The sequence below is a fragment of the Somniosus microcephalus genome, chromosome 7 (genome assembly GCF_052327205.1).
Source record: "Somniosus microcephalus isolate GS21.2 chromosome 7, FLI_Smic_1.0, whole genome shotgun sequence".
Taxonomy (NCBI): Eukaryota; Metazoa; Chordata; class Chondrichthyes; order Squaliformes; family Somniosidae; genus Somniosus; species Somniosus microcephalus.
The window spans coordinates 9,043,461-9,062,679 of NC_140993.1; the positions used below are offsets into that span (position 1 = coordinate 9,043,461).

Below are 19,219 nucleotides of genomic sequence, written 5' to 3' on the forward strand. Positions count from 1 at the left end.
TAGGAGGGCGAGGAGGGGCCATGAAATAACACTGGCGAGCAAGATAAAGGAAAATCCTAAGATGTTTTATAAGTATATTAAGGGCAAGAGGATAACCAGGGAAAGGGTAGGGCCCATTAGGGACCAAAGTGGCAAGCTGTGTGTAGAGCCAGAAGAAGTAGGTGGGGTTTTAAATGAATTTTTTGCCTCCGTGTTCACTGTGGAGAAAGATGATGTAGGCATAGAAATCGGGCAAGGGGACTGTGACATACTTGAACATATTAGCATCGAGAGGGAGGAGGTACTAGCGGTTTTAGCAGGCCAAAAAGTGGATAAATCCCCAGGCCCGGACGAGATGTATCCCAGGCTGTTGTGTGAGGCAAGGGAGGAGATTGCGGGGGCTCTGACACAAATTTTCAGAACCTCTCTGGCCACAGGGGATGTACCAGAGGACTGGAGAACAGCTAACGTAGTACCATTATTCAAGAAGGGTAGCAGGGATAAACCAGGGAATTACAGGCCAGTGAGCCTAACATCTGTGGTAGGGAAATTATTGGAAAAAATTCTGAGGGACAGAATTAGTCTCCACTTGGAGAGGCAAGGATTAATCGGGGATAGTCAGCATGGCTTTGTCAAGGGTAAATCATGTCTGACCAATCTGATTGAATTTTTCGAGGGGGTGACTAGCTGTGTAGATGAGGGAAATGCTGTGGATGTGGTTTACATGGACTTCAGTAAAGCTTTTGACAAAGTCCCGCATAGGAGACTGGTCAAGAAGGTAAGAGCCCATGGGATCCAGGGGGCCTTGGCGCGTTGGATCCTAAACTGGCTGAGTGGCAGGAGGCAGAGGGTGATGGTCGAAGGTTGCTTTTGTGACTGGAAGCCTGTGTCCAGTGGGGTACCTCAGGGATCGGTGCTGGGTCCCTTGCTGTTTGTGATCTACATTAACGATTTGGATGAGAATGTAAAGGGTATGATCAGTAAGTTCGCGGATGACACGAAAATTGGTGGGGTGGTAAATTGCGAGGAGGAAAGTCTCAGGCTACAGGACGATATTAACGGGTTGGTCAGATGGGCGGAAAAGTGGCAAATGGAATTTAACCCGGAAAAATGCGAGGTGATGCATTTTGGACGGTCAAATAAGGCAAGGGAATACACAATGGGTGGTAGGGCCCTAGGAAGTACAGAGGGTCAGAGGGACCTTGGTGTACATGTACATAGATCCCTGAAGGCAGCGGAGCAGGTAGATAAGGTGGTTAAAAAGGCATATGGGATACTTGCCTTCATTAGCAGAGGCATAGAATATAAGAGTAGGGAGGTTATGATGGAGCTGTACAAAACGCTGGTGAGGCCACAGCTGGAGTACTGTGTGCAGTTCTGGTCGCCTCACTATAGGAAGGATGTGATTGCTCTGGAGAGGGTGCAGAGAAGATTCACCAGGATGTTACCTGGGATGGAGCGCCTTAGCTATGAAGAGAGACTCTACAGGCTGGGGTTGTTTTCCTTGGAGCAAAGGAGGCTGAGGGGGGACCTGATTGAGGTGTACAAAATGATGAGGGGCATAGATAGGGTAGATAAAGAGGAACTTTTCCCCTTAGTAGGGGGGTCAATAACAAGGGGGCACAGATTCAGGGTAAGGGGCAGGAGATTTAGGGGGGATTTGAGGAGGAACTTTTTCACCCAGAGGGTGGTTGGAAGCTGGAACTCACTGCCTGAAAGGGTGGTAGAGGCAGGAACCCTCACAACATTCAAGAAGCATTTGGATGAGCACTTGAAATGCCATTGCATACAAGGCTATGGACCAAATGCTGGAAAATGGGATTAGACTGGACAGGGATGGATGGGCGGCGCAGACACGATGGGCCGAAGGGCCTCTTTCTGTGCTGTAAAACTCTATGACTCTATGACCTTGCAACCATGTCTCTGTAATGGCTATTAGATCAAACCCATTTATCTCTATTTGTGCCACTAGTTCATCTATCTTGTTACGAATGCTTCATGTATATTCAGATAAAGAGTCTTTAATTTAAATTTTTTACCATTATTCCCTGCTTTGACCTTATTCTCTGCTGCACTGCTACCGTTAAACTCTCTCGGCTGAAAATTCAGTAGCCTTAGTGCCTCATTTGAGGCGCTAGAGGGCCTTGCGCCGGAGTTATGGCCAGTAGTGAAATTCCCTGGGGCCCTAAATCGGCGTTGCTCCGGTAGCGCTGCGCCGGCACCGATGACGTCATCGGTGTGCGCAGCGTCCCGGTTGCCACGGTAACCCGCCCGAACTCCGAAATTGAGTTGCGGCTGCCTCGCCCGTGGCAGCCGCAACCAGCGTTTTGTCAGAGGTGTCTTACTGCAGTTAGCGCCGGCGCATTAAAGGCCCCGCGGCGGCCGGCCGCTTTCCCTCCGGCCGCCTGCCCGCAGCTCCCTCCCCGGACTTCTCTCTTTCCTCCCCCCCACCCCCACGGACTTCTCTCTTTCCTCCCCCCCCCACGGACTTCTCTCTTTCCTCCCCCCCCCCACGGACTTCTCTCTTTCCTCCCCCCCCCCCCCGGACTTCTCTCTCCCCCCCCCCCCCGGACTTCTCTCTTCCCCCCCCCCCCCGGACTTCTCTCTTCCCCCCCCCCCCCGGACTTCTCTCTTCCCCCCCCCCCCCCGGACTTCTCTCTTCCCCCCCCCCCCCCGGACTTCTCTCTTCCCCCCCCCCCCCGGACTTCTCTCTTCCCCCCCCCCCCCCCCGGACTTCTCTGTTCCCCCCCCCCCCCCCCGGACTTCTCTCTCCCCCCCCACCCCCCCCCGGACTTCTCTCTTCCCCCCCCCCCCCGGACTTCTCTCTTCCCCCCCCCCCCGGACTTCTCTCTTCCCCCCCCCCCCCCAGACTTCTCTCTTCCCCCCCCCCCGGACTTCTCTCTTCCCCCCCCCCCCCCCCCGGACTTCTCTCTTCCCCCCCCCCCCCCCCGGACTTCTCTCTTCCCCCCCCCCCCCCGGACTTCTCTCTTCCCCCCCCCCCCCCGGACTTCTCTCTTCCCCCCCCCCCCCGGACTTCTCTCTTCCCCCCCCCCCCCCCGGACTTCTCTCTCCCCCCCCCCCCCCCCCCGGAACAGATGTGACCCCTCCCCCACCCTTTTTTAGTTTAAAGCCCCATCTACAGCCCTAGTTATTCGATTCGCCAGGACACTGGTCCCAGCCCGGTTTAAGTGGAGCCCGTCCCCACGGAACAGCTCCCTCTTTCCCCAGTACTGGTGCCAGTGCCCCATGAATTGAAACCGCTTTTTCCCACACCACTCTCTGAGTCACGCATTTAACTCTCTGATCTGCTTGACCCAATGCCAATTTGTGCGTGGCTCAGGTAGTAATCCAGAGATTATTACCCTTGTGATTCTGCTTATTAATTTAGACCCTAGCTCCTCAAACTCCCACAGCAGAACCTCATTCTTAGTTCTACCTATGTCGTTGGTTCCTACATGGACCACGACAACTGGATCCTCTCCCTCCAAGTTCTTCTCCGGCCGCGAGGTGATATTCTTAACCCTGGCACCGGGCAAGCAACACAGCCTTTGGGACTCTCTTTCGCGGCTGCAGAGAACAGTATTGACGTAAGAAAACTACTAGGCACTTGGTCTAAGCGTTAAAACAAAGCTTTAGTCAACTGTTTTACAACATGGAGGTCTGGTTGTGTCCTTCACTAGTTCCTGTTAAGAATGTCCTGTGCAAGCTGGGCCCGAGTATTTATGCTCTCCCTGGACAGCGCCACCCGTAGGCCGCTCAGTATTATTTCATAAGTCTTTCTTTCATGAATGACTGATTCATGTCAAGTATTTATCCCCCTGACTATACTGTCCCCTACTACTACCACATTCCTTCCTTCTCCCCCCCCCACCCCCACTTGGATGGCCCCCTGTACCACGGTGCTGTGGTCAGTTTGCGCATCCTCCCTGCAGTTCTTGTTCTCATCCATACAGGCAGCAAGTACCTCGTACCTGTTGGACAAGGTCCAGGGCTGAGGCTCTTGCATCACTATATTCTGGGTCCCCAAACCTTCCTGACTCACGGTCACACCCTCCTATCCCTGACCACTGACGAAGTCTAAAGAACTACTTAACCTAAGGGGTGTGACTGCCTCCTGGAACAAAGTGTCCAGGTAACACTCCCCCTCCCTGATGCATCGCAATGTCTGCAGCTCGAACTCCAGCTCAACAATTCTGAGCCAAAGTTCCTCGAGTTGCAGACACTCACTGCAGAGGAGGTTGCTCGGGATCATGATGCTCTCCAGACTGCCGCATGCTGTAGTTACGACACACCACCTGCCCTGCCATCTCTAACCTTGTTTTACTTACTAATTAATTACATAAAGATTTTATTCAATCGATATTTTAGGTTTATAGTTTGATTATTTTATTTAGTTTAAGTTAGTAATTTAGTAATTACTAGCAAGTTACAGTTTCTCAGCTCTTAATTTAACCACCTTCCCTGACTTAGAGAGCAAAAAACAGCTGTATTACTCACCAACCAATGTTTCTGAATCGGAGCCTCGCGCTGCCGCTGCTTTAATTCAGGTCCGCTCTTTATCCTCTCACCTCTAATCCGTGCTGTACCTGTCCTGGGAGTGTTTGATGGGACAGTGTAGAGGGAGCTTTACTCTGTATCTAACCCGTGCTGTACCTGCCCTGGGAGTGTTTGATGGGGCAGTGTAGAGGGAGCTTTACTCTATCTAACCCGTGCTGTACCTGTCCTGGGAGTGTTTGATGGGACAGTGTAGAGGGAGCTTTACTCTGTATCTAACCCGTGCTGTACCTGCCCTGTGAGTGTTTGATGGCACAGTGTAGAGGGAGCTTTACTCTGTATCTAACCCGTGCTGTACCTGCCCTGGGAGGGTTTGATGGGGCAGTGTATAGAATAAAGAAACATAGAAGATAGGAGCAGGAGTAGGCCATTCGGCCCTTCGAGCCTGCTCTGCCATTCAATGAGATCATGGCTGATCATTCAAATTCAGTACCCTGTCCCTGCCTTCTCCCCATATCCCTTTAGCCTCAAGAAATATATCCAACGCTTTCTTGAATATATTTAATGAACTGGCCTCCACCGCCCTCTGTGGCAGAGAATTCCACAGGTTCACCACTCTCTGGGTGAAGAAATTCCTCCTCATTTCAGTCCTAAATGGCTTACCCCTTATCCTTAGACTATGACCCCTGGTTCTGGACTCCCCGACCATCGGGAACATCCTTCCTGCATCTAGTCTGTCCAGGCCTGACAGAATTTTATAGGTTTCGATGAGATCCCCTCTCAATCTTCTAAACTCCAGTGAGTCTAAGCCCAATCGACACAATCTCTCCTCATATGTCATTCCTGCCATCCCAGGTATCAGCCTGGTGAATCTTCACTGCACTCCCTCCATGGCAAGAACGTCCTTCCTCAGGTAAGGCGACCAAAACTGCACACAATACTCAAGGTGTGCTCTCACCAAGGCCCTGTACAACTGCAGCAAGACATCCTTGTTCTTGTACTCGAACCCTCTTGCTACGAAGGCCAACATACCATATGCCTTCTTAACCGCCTGCTGCACCTGCATGCTTACCTTCAGCGACTGGTGCACAAGAACACCCAGGTCTCTTTGCACTTCCCCTTCTCCCAATCTATTGCCATTCAAATAATAATCTGCCTTCCTGTTTTTGCCACCAAAGTGGATAACCTCACATTTATCCACATTATAGTGCATTTGCCATGTTTCTGCCCAATCACCCAACCTGTCCAAATCGTACTGGAGTTTCACGACATCCTCCTCACAGCTTACCCTCCCACCCAGCTTTGTGTCGTCTGCAAATTTGTAGGTATTACATCCAATTTCCTCGTCCAGATCATTAATATATATTGTGAACAGCTGGGGTCCTAGGACCGATCCTTGCGGTACCCCACTAGTCACTGCCTGCCGCTCGAAAAACGACCCGTTTATTCCAACTCTTTGCTTTCTGTCCGCCAACCAGTTCTCTATCCAAGTCAATACCTTGCCCCCAATCCCATGTGCATTAATTTTTCACGCTAATCTCTTATGTGGGACCTTATCAAAAGCCTTCTGAAAGTCCAAATACACCACATCCACTGGTTCTCCCTTATCTATTTTACCAGTTACATCCTCAAAAAATTCCAGTAGATTAGTCAAGCACGATTTACCTTTTGTAAATCCATGTTGACTTTGTCCGATCCTGTCACTGCTTTCCAAGTGCTCTGCTATTACATCTTTTATAATAGACTCCAGCATTTTCCCCACTACCGATGTCAGGCTTACCGGTCTGTAATTCCCCGCTTTTTCTCTACCACCTTTTTTGAATAGTGGGGTAACATTAGCTACCCTCCAATCCATGGGTACTGTTCCAGAGTCTATCGAGTTCTGGAAGATGACCAGCAATGCATCTACTATTTCTAGGGCCACTTCCTTAAGTACCCTGGGATGTAGATTATCAGGCCCTGGGGATTTATCGGCCTTCAGTCCCATCAATTTTCCTAACACCATTTCCGTACAAATACTGATTTTTTTCAGTTCCACCCTTTCATCAAACCCTATGTTCCCCGGCATCTCTGGGAGGTTATTTGTGTCCTCCTTTGTGAAGACAGAACCAAAGTATGAATTTAGTTGGTCTGCCATTTCTTTGTTTCCCATTATAAATTCCCCTGATTCTGACTGCAAGGGACCTACGCTTGACTTCACCAATCTTTTTCTCTTCACATATCTATAAAAGCTTTTACAGTCAGTTTTTATGTTCCCTGCAAGCTTACTCTCATATTCTATTTTCCCTTTCTTAATTAATCCCTTTGTCCTCCTTTGTTGAATCCTAAACTGCTCCCAATCCTCAGGATTATTGCTTTTTCTGGCCAATTTATATGTCCTCTCCTTGGATCTTATGCTATCCCTAATTTCCCTTGTTAGCCACGGTTGAGTCACCGTTTTTGTTTTATTTTTATGCCAAACTGGGATGAACAAATTCTGTAGCTCATCCATTCGGTCTTTGAATGTTTGCCTTGCCTATCCACCGTCAACCCTTTGAGTGCCATTCCCCAATCAATCCTACCCAACTCGCTCCTCAGATCATCGTAGTTTCCTTTATTTAAATTGAGGACCCTAGTCTCTGAGTCAACTACTTCATTCTCCATTAAGATGAAGAATTCGATCATATTATGATCGCTCCGACCCAAGGGGCCTCGTACAACAAGACTGCTAATTAATCCTTTCTCGTTACATAATACCCAGTCTAAGATGGCCTGATCTCTGGTTGGTTCCTCGACATATTGGTCCAGGAAACCATCCCGTAAACACTCCAGGAATTCCTCCTCCACAGTATTGTTACTAATTTGGTTAGCCCAATCTATATGTAGATTAAAGTCACCCATGATGACTGCTGTGCCCTTATTGCACGCTTCTTTAATTTCCCTTTTAATGCCATCCCCAACCTCCGCCTTACTGTTGGGAGGTCTATATACCACTCCCACTAATTTTTTTTCCCCTTAGTATTTCTCAATTCTACCCATACAGATTCCACATCATCAGAGCTAATATCCTTCATTACAATTGTATTAATCCCTTCTTTAACCAGTAATGCTACCCCACCTCCCTTTCCTTTTTGCCTATCTTTCCTGAATATCGAATACCCCTGGATGTTGAGTTCCCAGTCTTGGCCATCCTTAAGCCACGTTTCCGTAATCCCAACCAAATCATATTCGTTTACCTCTATTTGCGCAGCCAATTCGTCCACCTTATTACAAATGCTCCTCGCATTAAGACACAAAGCCTTCAGGCTTGTTTTTTTAACGCTCTTAGACCTATTAGAATTATTATTTACTGTGGCCACGTTTGATTTAAACCGTTGATTTCTCTGACCGCCACTTTTGTTTTTCTCCTTCCTATCTTTTGCTTTTATCCCTGTTTCCCTTTCCTCTGTCTCCCTGCTCAGGTTCCCAACCCCCTGCCATTTTAGTTTAAACACCCCCGAACAGTGCTAGCAAACCTCCCCGCAAGGATATTTGTCCCGTTCTGGTTCAGGTGCAACCCGTCCGACTTGTACAAGTCCCACCTTCCCCAGAAGCAGGCCCAGTGATCCAGGAAACTAAAGCCCTCCCTCCTGCACCAACTCTTTAGCCACGCATTCATCTGCTCTATCCTCCTATTCCTATACTCACTAGCACGTGGCACCGGGAGTAATCCAGAGATTGCAACCTTTGAGGTCCTGCTCTTTAATCTGCTACCTAGCTCCCTAAATTCTTGCTGCAGGACCTCATCCCTCTTCCTATATAGAACGATACAGCACAGGAAGAGGCATTTCGGCCCATCGTACCTGTGCTGGATCTTCGGTTGAGTTATCCACTCCCCTGCTCTTTCCCCACAGCCCTGCAATTTTTATCCCTTCCAGTGTTTATCCTTTGAAAGTTACTATTGAATCTGCTTCCACCGCCCTTTCAGGCAGCGCATTCCAGATCACCACAACTCGCTGCGTAAAAAAAAAGTTTCCTCGTGTCCCCTCTGGTTCTTTTGCCAATCACCTTAAATCTGTCTCCTCTGGTTACCGACCCTCCCGCCAGTGGAAACGGTTTCCCATTATTTACTCCATCAAAACCCTTCATGGTTTTGAAGACCTCCATTAAATCTCCTCTTCACCTTCTCTGCTCTAAGGAGAACAACCCTAGCTACTCCAGTCTCTCCACATAACTGAAGTCCCTCATCCCTGGAACCATTCTAGTAAATCTCCTCTGCACCCTCTCCAAGGCCCTGACATCCTTCCTAAAGTGTGGTTCTTCGAATTGGACACAATACTCCAGCTGGGGTCTAACCAGTGTTTTATAAAGGTTTAGCCGAACATCCTTGCTTTTTTAATCTATTTCTCTATTTAAAAAGCCAAAGATCCAATCTGATTTTTTAATCAGCCATCTCAACTTGCTCTGCCACCTTTAAAGATTTGTGTACAGACAGTCCCGGGTCTCTCTGTCCCTGCATCCCCGTTAAAATTGTACCATTTAGTTCATATTACCTCTCCGCATTCTTCCTACCAAAATGTATCACTTCATCCTTCGCTGCATTAAATTGCATTTGCCACGTGTCTGCCCATTTCACCAGTCTACGTCCTCCTGAAGTCTGTTATTATCATCCTCATAGTTTACTACAGTTCCAAGTTTTGTGTCATCTGCAAACTTTGGGATTATGCCCTGTATACCCAAGTCCAGGACATTAATATACATCAAAAAAAGCACTGGTCCTAATACCGACCCCGAGGGGACATAATACTCCTCTGGGGCCTAACCAGTGATGTATAAGCAAAAGATAGGAAGGAGAAAAACAAAAGTGGCAGTCAGAGAAATCAACGGTTTAAATCAAACATGGCCACAGTAAATAATAATTCTAATAGGTCTAAGAGCGATAAAAAAACAAGCCTGAAGGCTTTGTGTCTTAATGCGAGGAGCATTCGTAATAAGGTGGATAAATTAGCTGCGCAAATAGAGGTAAACGAATATGATTTGATTGGGATTACGGAAACATGGCTCCAGGGTGGCCAAGGCTGGGAACTCAACATCCAGGGGTATTCAATATTCAGGAAAGATAGGCAAAAAGGAAAGGGAGGTGGGGTAGCATTACTGGTTAAAGAAGGGATTAACACAATTGTAAGGAAGGATATTAGCTCTGATGATGTGGAATCTGTATGGGTAGAACTGAGAAATACCAAGGGGCAGAAAACATTAGTGGGAGTGGTATACAGACCTCCAAACAGTAATGTGGAGGTTGGGGATGGCATTAAAAGGGAAATTAAAGAAGCGTGCAAAAAGGGCACAGCAGTCATCATGGGTGACTTTAATCTACATATAGATTGGGCTAACCAAATTAGTAACAATACTGTGGAGGAGGAATTCCTGGAGTGTTTACGGGATGGTTTCCTGGACCAATATGTCGAGGAACCAACCAGAGATCAGGCCATCTTAGACTGGGTATTATGTAACGAGAAAGGATTAATTAGCAATCTTGTTGTACGAGGCCCCTTGGGTCGGAGCGATTATAATATGATCGAATTCTTCATTAAGATGGAGAATGAAGTAGTTGACTCAGAGACTAGGGTCCTGAATTTAAATAAAGGAAACTACGATGGTCTGAGGCGCGAATTGGGTAGGATTGACTGGGGAATGTCACTCAAAGGGTTAACGGTGGATAGGCAATGGCAAACATTCAAAGACTGCATGGATGAACTACAGAATGTGTTCATCCCAGTTTGGCATAAAAATAAAACAAAAAAGGTGACTCAACCGTGGCTAACGAGGGAAATTAGGGATAGCATCAGATCCAAGGAGAGGACATATAAATTAGCCAGAAAAAGCAGTAATCCAGAGGCTTGGGAGCAGTTTAGGATTCAACAAAGGAGGACAAAGGGATTAATTAAGAAAGGGAAAATAGAATATGAGAGTAAGCTTTCAGGGAACATAAAAACTGACTGTAAAAGCTTTTATAGATATGTGAAGAGAAAAAGATTGGTGAAGTCAAGCGTAGGTCCCTTGCAGTCAGAATCAGGGGAATTTATAATGGGGAACAAAAACATGGCAGACCACTTAAATACATATTTTGGTTCTGTCTTCACAAAGGAGGACACAAATAACCCCCCAGAGATGTCAGGGAACATAGGGTCTGATGAAAGGGAGAAACTGAAAGAAATCAGTACTTGTAGGGAAATGGTGTTAGAGAAATTGATGGGATTGAAGGCCGATAAATCCCCAGGGCCTGATAATCTACATCCTAGTGTACTTAAGGAAGTGGCCCTAGAAATAGTAGATGCATTGCTGATCATCTTCGAACATTCAATGGAATCTGGAACAGTACCCATGGATTGGAGGGTAGCTAATGTTACCCCACTATTCAAAAAAGGTGGTACAGAGAAAATGGGGAATTACAGACCGGTAAGCCTGACATCGGTAGTGGGGAAAATGCTAGAGTCCATTATAAAAGATGTAATAGCAGAGCACTTGGAAAACAGTGACAGGATCGGACAAAGTCAACATGGATTTACAAATAGGTAAATCGTGCTTGACTAATCTACTGGAATTTTTTGAGGATGTAACTGGTAAAATAGATAAGGGAGAACCAGTGGATGTGGTGTATTTGGACTTTCAGAAGGCTTTCGATAAGGTCCCACATAAGAGATTAGCGTGCAAAGTTAAAGCACATGGGATTGGGGGCAAGGTATTGACTTGGATAGAGAACTGGTTGGCAGATAGAAAGCAAAGAGTTGGAATAAACGGGTTTTTTTTCCCCCAGAGTGGCCGGCAGTGACTAGTGGGGTACCGCAGGGATCGGTCCTTGGACCCCAGCTATTCACAATATATATTAATGATCAAGACAAGAGAACTAGATGTAATATCTCCAAATTTGCAGACGACACAAAGCTGGGTGGGCGTGTGTGCTGTGAGGAGGATGCCGAGAAACTGCAGGATGATTTGGACAGGTTGGGTGATTGGGCAGAAGCATGGCAGATGCAATATAACGTGGATAAATGTGAGGTTATCCACTTTGGTGTCAAAAACAGGAAGGCAGATTATTATTTGAATGGCAATAGATTGGGAGAAGGGGAAGTGCAACGAGACCTGGGTGTCCTTGTGCACCAGTCACTGAAGGTAAGCATGCAGGTGCAGCAGGCGGTTAAGAAGGCAAATGGTATGTTGGCCTTCATAGCAAGAGGGTTTGAGTACAGGAACAAGGATGTCTTGCTGCAGTTGTACAGGGCCTTGGTGAGACCACATCTTGAGTATTGTGTGCAGTTTTGGTCACCTTATCTGAGGAAGGATATTCTTGCCATGGAAGGAGTTCAGAGAAGATTCACCAGACTGATACCTGGGATGGCAAGAATGACGTATGAGGAGATATTGGGTCGATTGGGCTTGTACGCGCTGAAGTTTAGGAGAATGAGAGAGGATCTCATTGAAACTTATAAAATTCTGGCAGGACTGGACAGACTAGATGCAGGGAGGATGTTCCCGATGGTCGAGGAATCCAGAACCAGGGGTCACAGTCTAAGGGTAAGGGGTAAGCCTTTTAGGACAGAAATGAGGAGGAATTTCTTCACCCAGAGAGAGTGGTGAACCTGTGGAATTCTCTACCACATAAGGCAGTAGAGGCCAATTCATTAAATATATTCAAGAAGGAGTTGGATATATTTCTTAAGGCTAAAGGGATCAAGGGATATGGGGAAAAAGCAGGGACAGGGTACTGAATTTGGACGATCAGCCATGATCTCATTGAATGGCAGAGCAGGCTCGAGGGGCCGAATGGCCGACTCCTGCTCCTATCTTCTATGTTTCTATAACGGTTCAGCATAACTTCCTTGCTTTTGTACTCTATGCCTCTGTTTATCAAGCCCAGGACGTAATACCATTATTCAAGAAGGGTAGTAGGGATAAACCAGGGAATTACAGGCCAGTGAGCCTAACATCAGTGCTAGGGAAATTACTGGAAAAAATTCTGAGGGACAGAATTAGTTTCCACCTGGAGAGGCAAGGATTAATCAGGGACAGTCAGCATGGCTTTGTCAGGGGGAGATCATGTCTGACCAATTTGATAGAATTTTTCGAGGGGTTAACTAGGCGTGTGGATGAGGGTAGTGCAGTTGATGTAGTCTACATGGACTTCAGTAAGGCTTTTGACAAAGTCCCGCATGGAAGACTGGTCAAGAAGGTAAGAGCCCATGGGATCCAGGGCAATTTGGCACATTGGATCCAAAATTGGCTTAGTGGCAGGAGGCAGAGGGTGATGGTCGAAGGTTGTATTTGTGATTGGAAGCCTGTGTCCAGTGGTGTACCGCAGGGATCGGTGCTGGGTCCTTTGCTGTTTGTAATGTACATTAATGATTTAGATATGAATGTAGGAGGTATGATCAGTAAGTTCGCAGATGACACGAAAATTGGAGGAGTGGTAAATAGCGAGGAGGGAAGCCTCAGGCTACAGGACGATATAGACGGGTTGGTTAGATGGGCAGAAGTGGCAAATGAAATTTAACCCTGAAAAGTGTGAGGTGATGCATTTTGGGAGGACTAACAAGGCAAGGGAATAGACAATGAATGGTAGGACCCTAGGAAGGACAGAGGATCAGAGGGACCTTGGTGTGCATGTACATAGATCCCTGAAGGCAGCAGGACAGGTAGATAAGGTAGTTAAAAAGACATATGGGATACTTATATTCTATGCCTTGGCTAATGAAGGCAAGAGCAGGGAGGTTATGATGGAGGTGTACAAAACACTAGTTAGGCCACAGCTGGAATACTGTGTGCAGTTCTGGTCGCCACACTATAGGAAGGATGTGATTGCATTGGAGAGGGGGCAGAGGAGATTCACCAGGATGTTACCTGGGCTGCAGCGCTTCAGCTATGAAGAGAGACTGGACAGGCTGGGGTTGTTTTCCTTAGAGCAGAGAAGGCTGAGGGGGGACCTGATTGAGGTGTACAAAATTATGAGGGGGCATAGATAGGGTAGATAGAAAGGAACTTTTCCCCTTAGTAGAGGGGTCAATAACCAGGGGGCATAGTTTCAAGGTAAGGGGCGGGAGGTTTAGAGGGGATTTGAGGAAAAACTTTTTCACCCAGAGGGTGGTTGGAATCTGGAACTCACTGCCTGAAAGGGTGGTAGAGGCAGGAACCCTCACAACATTCAAGAAGCATTTAGATGAGCACTTAGCATACAAGGCTACGGACCAAGTGCTGGAAAATGGGATTAGAATAGACAGGGCTTGATGGCCGGCGCAGACACGATGGGCCGAAGGGCCTCTTTCTGTGCTGTATGACTCTGTGACTCTAGGGTCCCAGATGTTTTTTTTTTTGAAACAGCCTTCATCAACTTGTCCTATTGCTCTGCTGTAACTTCTGTGTCTCATCCACCCCATCCAAATCGGTATGGCAATCAAACCGCGCCCTGCGTGCTCGCACACACCTGTCATCAGCGCTACCGCGCCTCCCGTCGCCATCTTGAAGAGCGAAGGCACCAGCGTGGCCCGGCACGGCTTCTTCTGCGAGGACGGTGGCGAGTGGCTGGGCTGGCACTCCGCCGCTCTGTTCAGGCGCTCCATGGCAGCCTGGGCTGCCACCGTCGGTAGGTCCCGCTGTCTCCGGCCCTCCCGATTGGCTGCTGCCTCCTCTCTGGCCTCCCTGCGGCACAAAGGCAAGTGACGTCAGTCGGTGATGGGAAGGCGCCCGGCATTAGATCGAGTCATTCCTACTCGGGATGGGAAGGAAGAAAACCACAACAGTGACATTCTGGACTTGTCTGAGCATGAATTTTTCTGCTGGGAACTGGAGCCCTTTACATTTCAGGCACTAAATCTCGTTGCAGGTACAGCACGGGTTAGACACAGAGTAAAGCTCCCTCTACACTGTCCCATCAAACACTCCCAGGGCAGGTACAGCATGGGTTAGATACAGAGTAAAGCTCCCTCTACACTGTCCCATCAAACACTCCCAGGGCAGGTACAGCACGGGTTAGATACAGAGTAAAGCTCCCTCTACACTGTCCCATCAAACACTCCCAGGGCAGGTACAGCATGGGTTAGATACAGAGTAAAGCTCCCTCTACACTGTCCCATCAAACACTCCCAGGGTAGGTACAGCACGGGTAAGATACAGAGTAAAGCTCCCTCTACACTGTCCCATCAAACACTCCCAGGGCAGGTACAGCACGGGTTAGATACAGAGTAAAGCTCCCTCTACACTGTCCCATCAAACACTCCCAGGGCAGGTACAGCACGGGTTCGATACAGAGTAAAGCTCCCTCTACACTGTCCCATCAAACACTCCCAGGGCAGGTACAGCACGGGTTCGATACAGAGTAAAGCTCTCTCTACACTGTCCCATCAAACACTCCCAGGGCAGGTACAGCACGGGTTAGATACAGAGTAAAGCTCCCTCTACACTGTCCCATCAAACACTCCCAGGGCAGGTACAGCACAGGTTCGATACAGAGTAAAGCTCTCTCTACACTGTCCCATCAAACACTCCCAGGGCAGGTACAGCACGGGTTAGATACAGAGTAAAGCTCCCTCTACACTGTCCCATCAAACACTCCCAGGGCAGGTACAGCACGGGTTCGATACAGAGTAAAGCTCTCTCTACACCGTCCCATCAAACACTCCCAGGGCAGGTACAGCACGGGTTAGATACAGAGTAAAGCTCCCTCTACACTGTCCCATCAAACACTCCCAGGGCAGGTACAGCACAGGTTCGATACAGAGTAAAGCTCCCTCTACACTGTCCCATCAAACACTCCCAGGGCAGGTACAGCACGGGTTCGATACAGAGTAAAGCTCCCTCTACACTGTCCCATCAAACACTCCCAGGGCAGGTACAGCACAGGTTCGATACAGAGTAAAGCTCCCTCTAGATAGATTTTTGGTCTCAGGGGAATCAAGGGATATAGATGAAAACGGATACGATATAATTGCGATTACGGAGACATGGCTGCAGGGTGACCAAGGCAGGGAGCTGAATATCCAAGGATATTCGTTATTTAGGAAGGACAGGCAAAAAGGAAAAGGAGGTGGGGTGGCATTGTTCGTAAAGGATGAAATCAGAGCAATAGTGAGAAAGGATATTGGCTCAGAAAATTAAGATGTAGAATCAATCTGGGTAGAGCCAAGAAGCACCAAGGGGCAGAAAACATTGGTGGGAGTTGTCTGCAGGCCTCCAAACAGTAGTGGTAATTTAGGGGACGCCATCAAACAGGAAATTAGAGATGCATGTAACAAGGGTACTACAGTAATCATGGGTGACTTTAATCTACATATAGACCGGCCAAACCAAATTAGCAATAATACTGTGGAGGATGAATTCCTGGAATGTGTGCGAGATGGTTTTTTAGACCAGTACGTTGAGGAGCCAACTAGGGAACAGGCTATCTTAGATTGGGTACTGTGCAATGAGAAGGGGTTAATTAATAATCATGTTGTGCGGGGTCCTTTATGGAAGAGTGACCATAACATGATTGAATTCTTCATTAATATGGAAAGTGAAGAAGTCCAATCCAAAACTAAGGTCCTAAATCTAAACAAAGGAAACTACGAAGGTATGGAGGAGGGAGTTGGCTATGACAGATTGGGGAGCTTCAGTAAAAGGCACGACAGTGGATAGGCAAATTTAAGGAACGAATGCATGAATTGCAACAGTTATACATTCCTTTCTGGCGCAAAAACACAAAAGGAAAAGCGGCCCAACCATGGCTAACAAAGGAAATTAAGGATAGTATTAGATCCAAAGAGGAGTCATATAAAGTTGCTAGAAAAAATAGCAAGCCTGAGAATTGGGAGCAGTTTAGAGTTCAGCAAAAAAGGACCAAGAGATTGATTAAAAAGGGATAAAGAATATGAGTGTAAACTTGCAAGGAAGATAAAAACAGACTGTAAAAGCTTCTACAAGTGTGTAAAAAGAAAAAGATTAGTGAAGACAAATGTAGGTCCCTTACAGTCAGAAACGGGAGAATTTATAATGGGGAACAAGGAAATGGCAGAGCAATTAAACAAACACTTTGGTTCTGTCTTCACGGAAGCGGACACAAATAACATCCCAGAAATGCTAAGGAACCAAAGGTCTAGTGAAAAGGAGGAATTAAAGGAAATTAGTATTAGTAAATAAAATAGTGCTGGAAAAATTAATGCGCCTGAAAGCCAATAAATCCCCAGGGCCCGATAATCCCCATCCCAGAGTACTAAAAGAGGTAGCCGTGGAAATAGTGGATGCATTGGTGTCATCTTCTAAAATTCTACAGGTTATGGAACAGTTCCTGCAGATTGGAGGGTGGCAAATGTAACCCCACTATTTAAGAAAGGAGGGAGAGAGAAAACAGGGAACTACAAACCGGTTAGCCTAACATCAGTAGTTGGGAAAATGCTAGAGTCTATTATAAAGGATATGATAACAGGACATTAGAAAATATCAATGGGATTAGACAAAGTCAACATGGATTTATGAAAGGGAAATCGTGTTTGACAAACCTACTGGAGTTTTTTGAGGATGTAACTGGTAGAATAGATAAGGGAGAACCAGTGGATGTGGTGTATTTGGATTTTCAGAAGGCCTTTGATAAAGTCCCACATAAGAGGTTAGTGTGCAAAATTAAAGCACATGGGATTGGGGGTAATATACTGGCATGGATTGAAAATTGGTTAACAGACAGGAAACAGAGAGTAGGAATAAATGGGTCTTTTTCTGGGTGGCAGGCGGTGACTAGTGAGGTACCGCAGGGATCAGTGCTTGGGCCCCAGCTATTCACAATATATATCAATGATTTGGATGAGGGAACCAAATGTAATATTTCCACAGAAAATGCTGGAAAAACTCAGCAGGCCAGGCAACATCCGTGGAGAGAAAATAGAGTCAACGTTTCGGGTGAAAACCCTTTGTCCAGACTGAAGCAGCACAGGAAATGAAATAGATTAAGAGGCCAGGCTGGGAGAGAACAAAAGAGAAGAGACATTAAGAGGTATTCAAAGCGAGACGAGATGGTGATAGGACTAGTGGAGACAAAAGACGGCTCTAGATTAGGTGTGAAATGCGCTGGCAGAATGGGAGACAGTTGCCATGTGGGAGAGAGAAAAAAAGGGGGGAAGGGCCAAAACAAAGGTGTGGTTAAAAAATAAGTAAAAATGTAATGGGGCCGAGGTTATGATCTGAAATTGTTGAACTCGATAGTGAGTCCGGGAGGCTGTAAAGTGCCTAATCGGAAGATGAGGTGCTGTTCCTCGAGCTTACGCTGAGCTTCCGTGGAACAATGCAAGAGGCCGCGGACGGTGAGGTCTGAGTGGGAATGGGGCGGTGAATTAAAATGACAGGCGACCGGAAACTCGGGGTCGCCCTTACGAACTGAACGGAGGTGTTCCGCAAAACGGTCACCCAATCTGCGTTTGGTCTCCCCAATGTAGAGGAGACCACATCGTGAGCAGCGAATACAGTATACTAGATTGCAAGAAGTACAAGTAAATCGCTGTTTCACCTGGAAGGGGTGTTTGGGGCCCTGGACAGTGGGAAGGGGGGGAGGTATAAGGGCAGGTGTTACATCTCCTGCGCTTGCACGGGAAGGTGCCAGGCAAAGGGGAAGGGGTGCTGGGGGTGATAGAGGAGTGGTCTAGAGTGTCTCGGAGGGAGCGGTCCCTACGGAATGCTGAAAGGGGAGGGGAAGATGCGTTTGGTGGTGGGATCACTTTGGAGGTGGCGGAAATGGCGGAGGATGATCCGTTGAATGTGGAGGCTGGTGGGGTGAAAGGTGAGGACAAGGGGAACCCTATCGTGGTTCTGGGAGGGAGGGGCAGGGGTGAGGGCAGAAGTGCGGGAGATAGAACGGACACGGTCGAGGGCCGTGTCAACCACGGTAGAGGGGAATCCTCGGTTGAGGAAAAAGGAAGACAAGTCGGAAGCACTGGTGTGGAAGGTGGCATCGTCGGAGCAGATGCGGCGGAGACGGAGAAACTGGGAGAATGAATAGGGTCCTTACAGGAGGCGGGGTGGGAGGAAGTGTAGTCCAGGTAGCTGTGGGAGTCAGTGGGCTTGTAGTGAATGTTGGTCAATAACCTATCCCCAGAGATGGAGACGGAGAAGTCGAGGAAGGGAAGGGAAGAGTCAGAGATGGACGATGTGAAGGTGAGGGAAGGGTGGAAATTGGAGGCAAAGTGAATGAAATTGTCTAGTTCGGGGCGAGAGCAGGAAACGGCACTGATACAGTCATCAATGTATTGGAAAAAGAGGTGAGGGAGGGGACCCGAGTAGGACTGGAACAAAGAGTGTCGGTGGCATAGTGGTTAGCACTGTTGCCTCACAGCGCCAGGGACCCGGGTTCGAATCCGGCCTCGGGTGACTGTCTGTGTGGAGTTTGCACATTCTCCCCGTGTTTGCGTGGGTTTCCTCCGGGTGCTCCGGTTTCCTCCCACAGTCCAAAGATGTGCGGGTTAGGTTGATTGGCTATGATAAATTGACCCTTAGTGTTAGGGGATTAAATACGTGGGGTTATGTGTGTAGGGGTTACGGGGATCGGGTGGGATATGTGTCGGTGCAGGCTCGATGGGCCGAAATGGCCTCTATCTGCACTGTGGGGTTTCTGTGATTCTGTGATATCCCACGAAAAGGCAGGTATAGCTAGGACCCATGCGGGTACCCATAGCAACACCTTTGATTTGGAGGAAATGAGTGGAGTCAAAGGAGAAGTTGTTCAATGTGAGAACAAGTTCAGCCAGGCGGAGGAGGGTCGTGGTGGATGGGGACT

The 19,219-nt window shown here is 47.8% G+C and overlaps 2 protein-coding genes across 3 annotated transcripts in view; one reads left to right on the top strand and one right to left on the bottom strand.

Annotated features, from left to right (window-relative positions):
- The window catches only part of asic1c (acid-sensing (proton-gated) ion channel 1c), a 537,225-nt gene that overhangs the window by 370,758 nt on the left and 147,248 nt on the right, over positions 1–19,219 (top strand). The window lies entirely within an intron of this gene.
- LOC147114494 (uncharacterized) overlaps positions 1–19,219 on the bottom strand; it is a 74,517-nt gene that overhangs the window by 6,550 nt on the left and 48,748 nt on the right. The window contains exon 6 of the mRNA XM_085992203.1: positions 13,910–14,124. Coding sequence (XP_085848329.1) covers positions 13,910–14,124 — 215 coding nt within the window. The remainder of the gene's footprint in view (positions 1–13,909; positions 14,125–19,219) is intronic.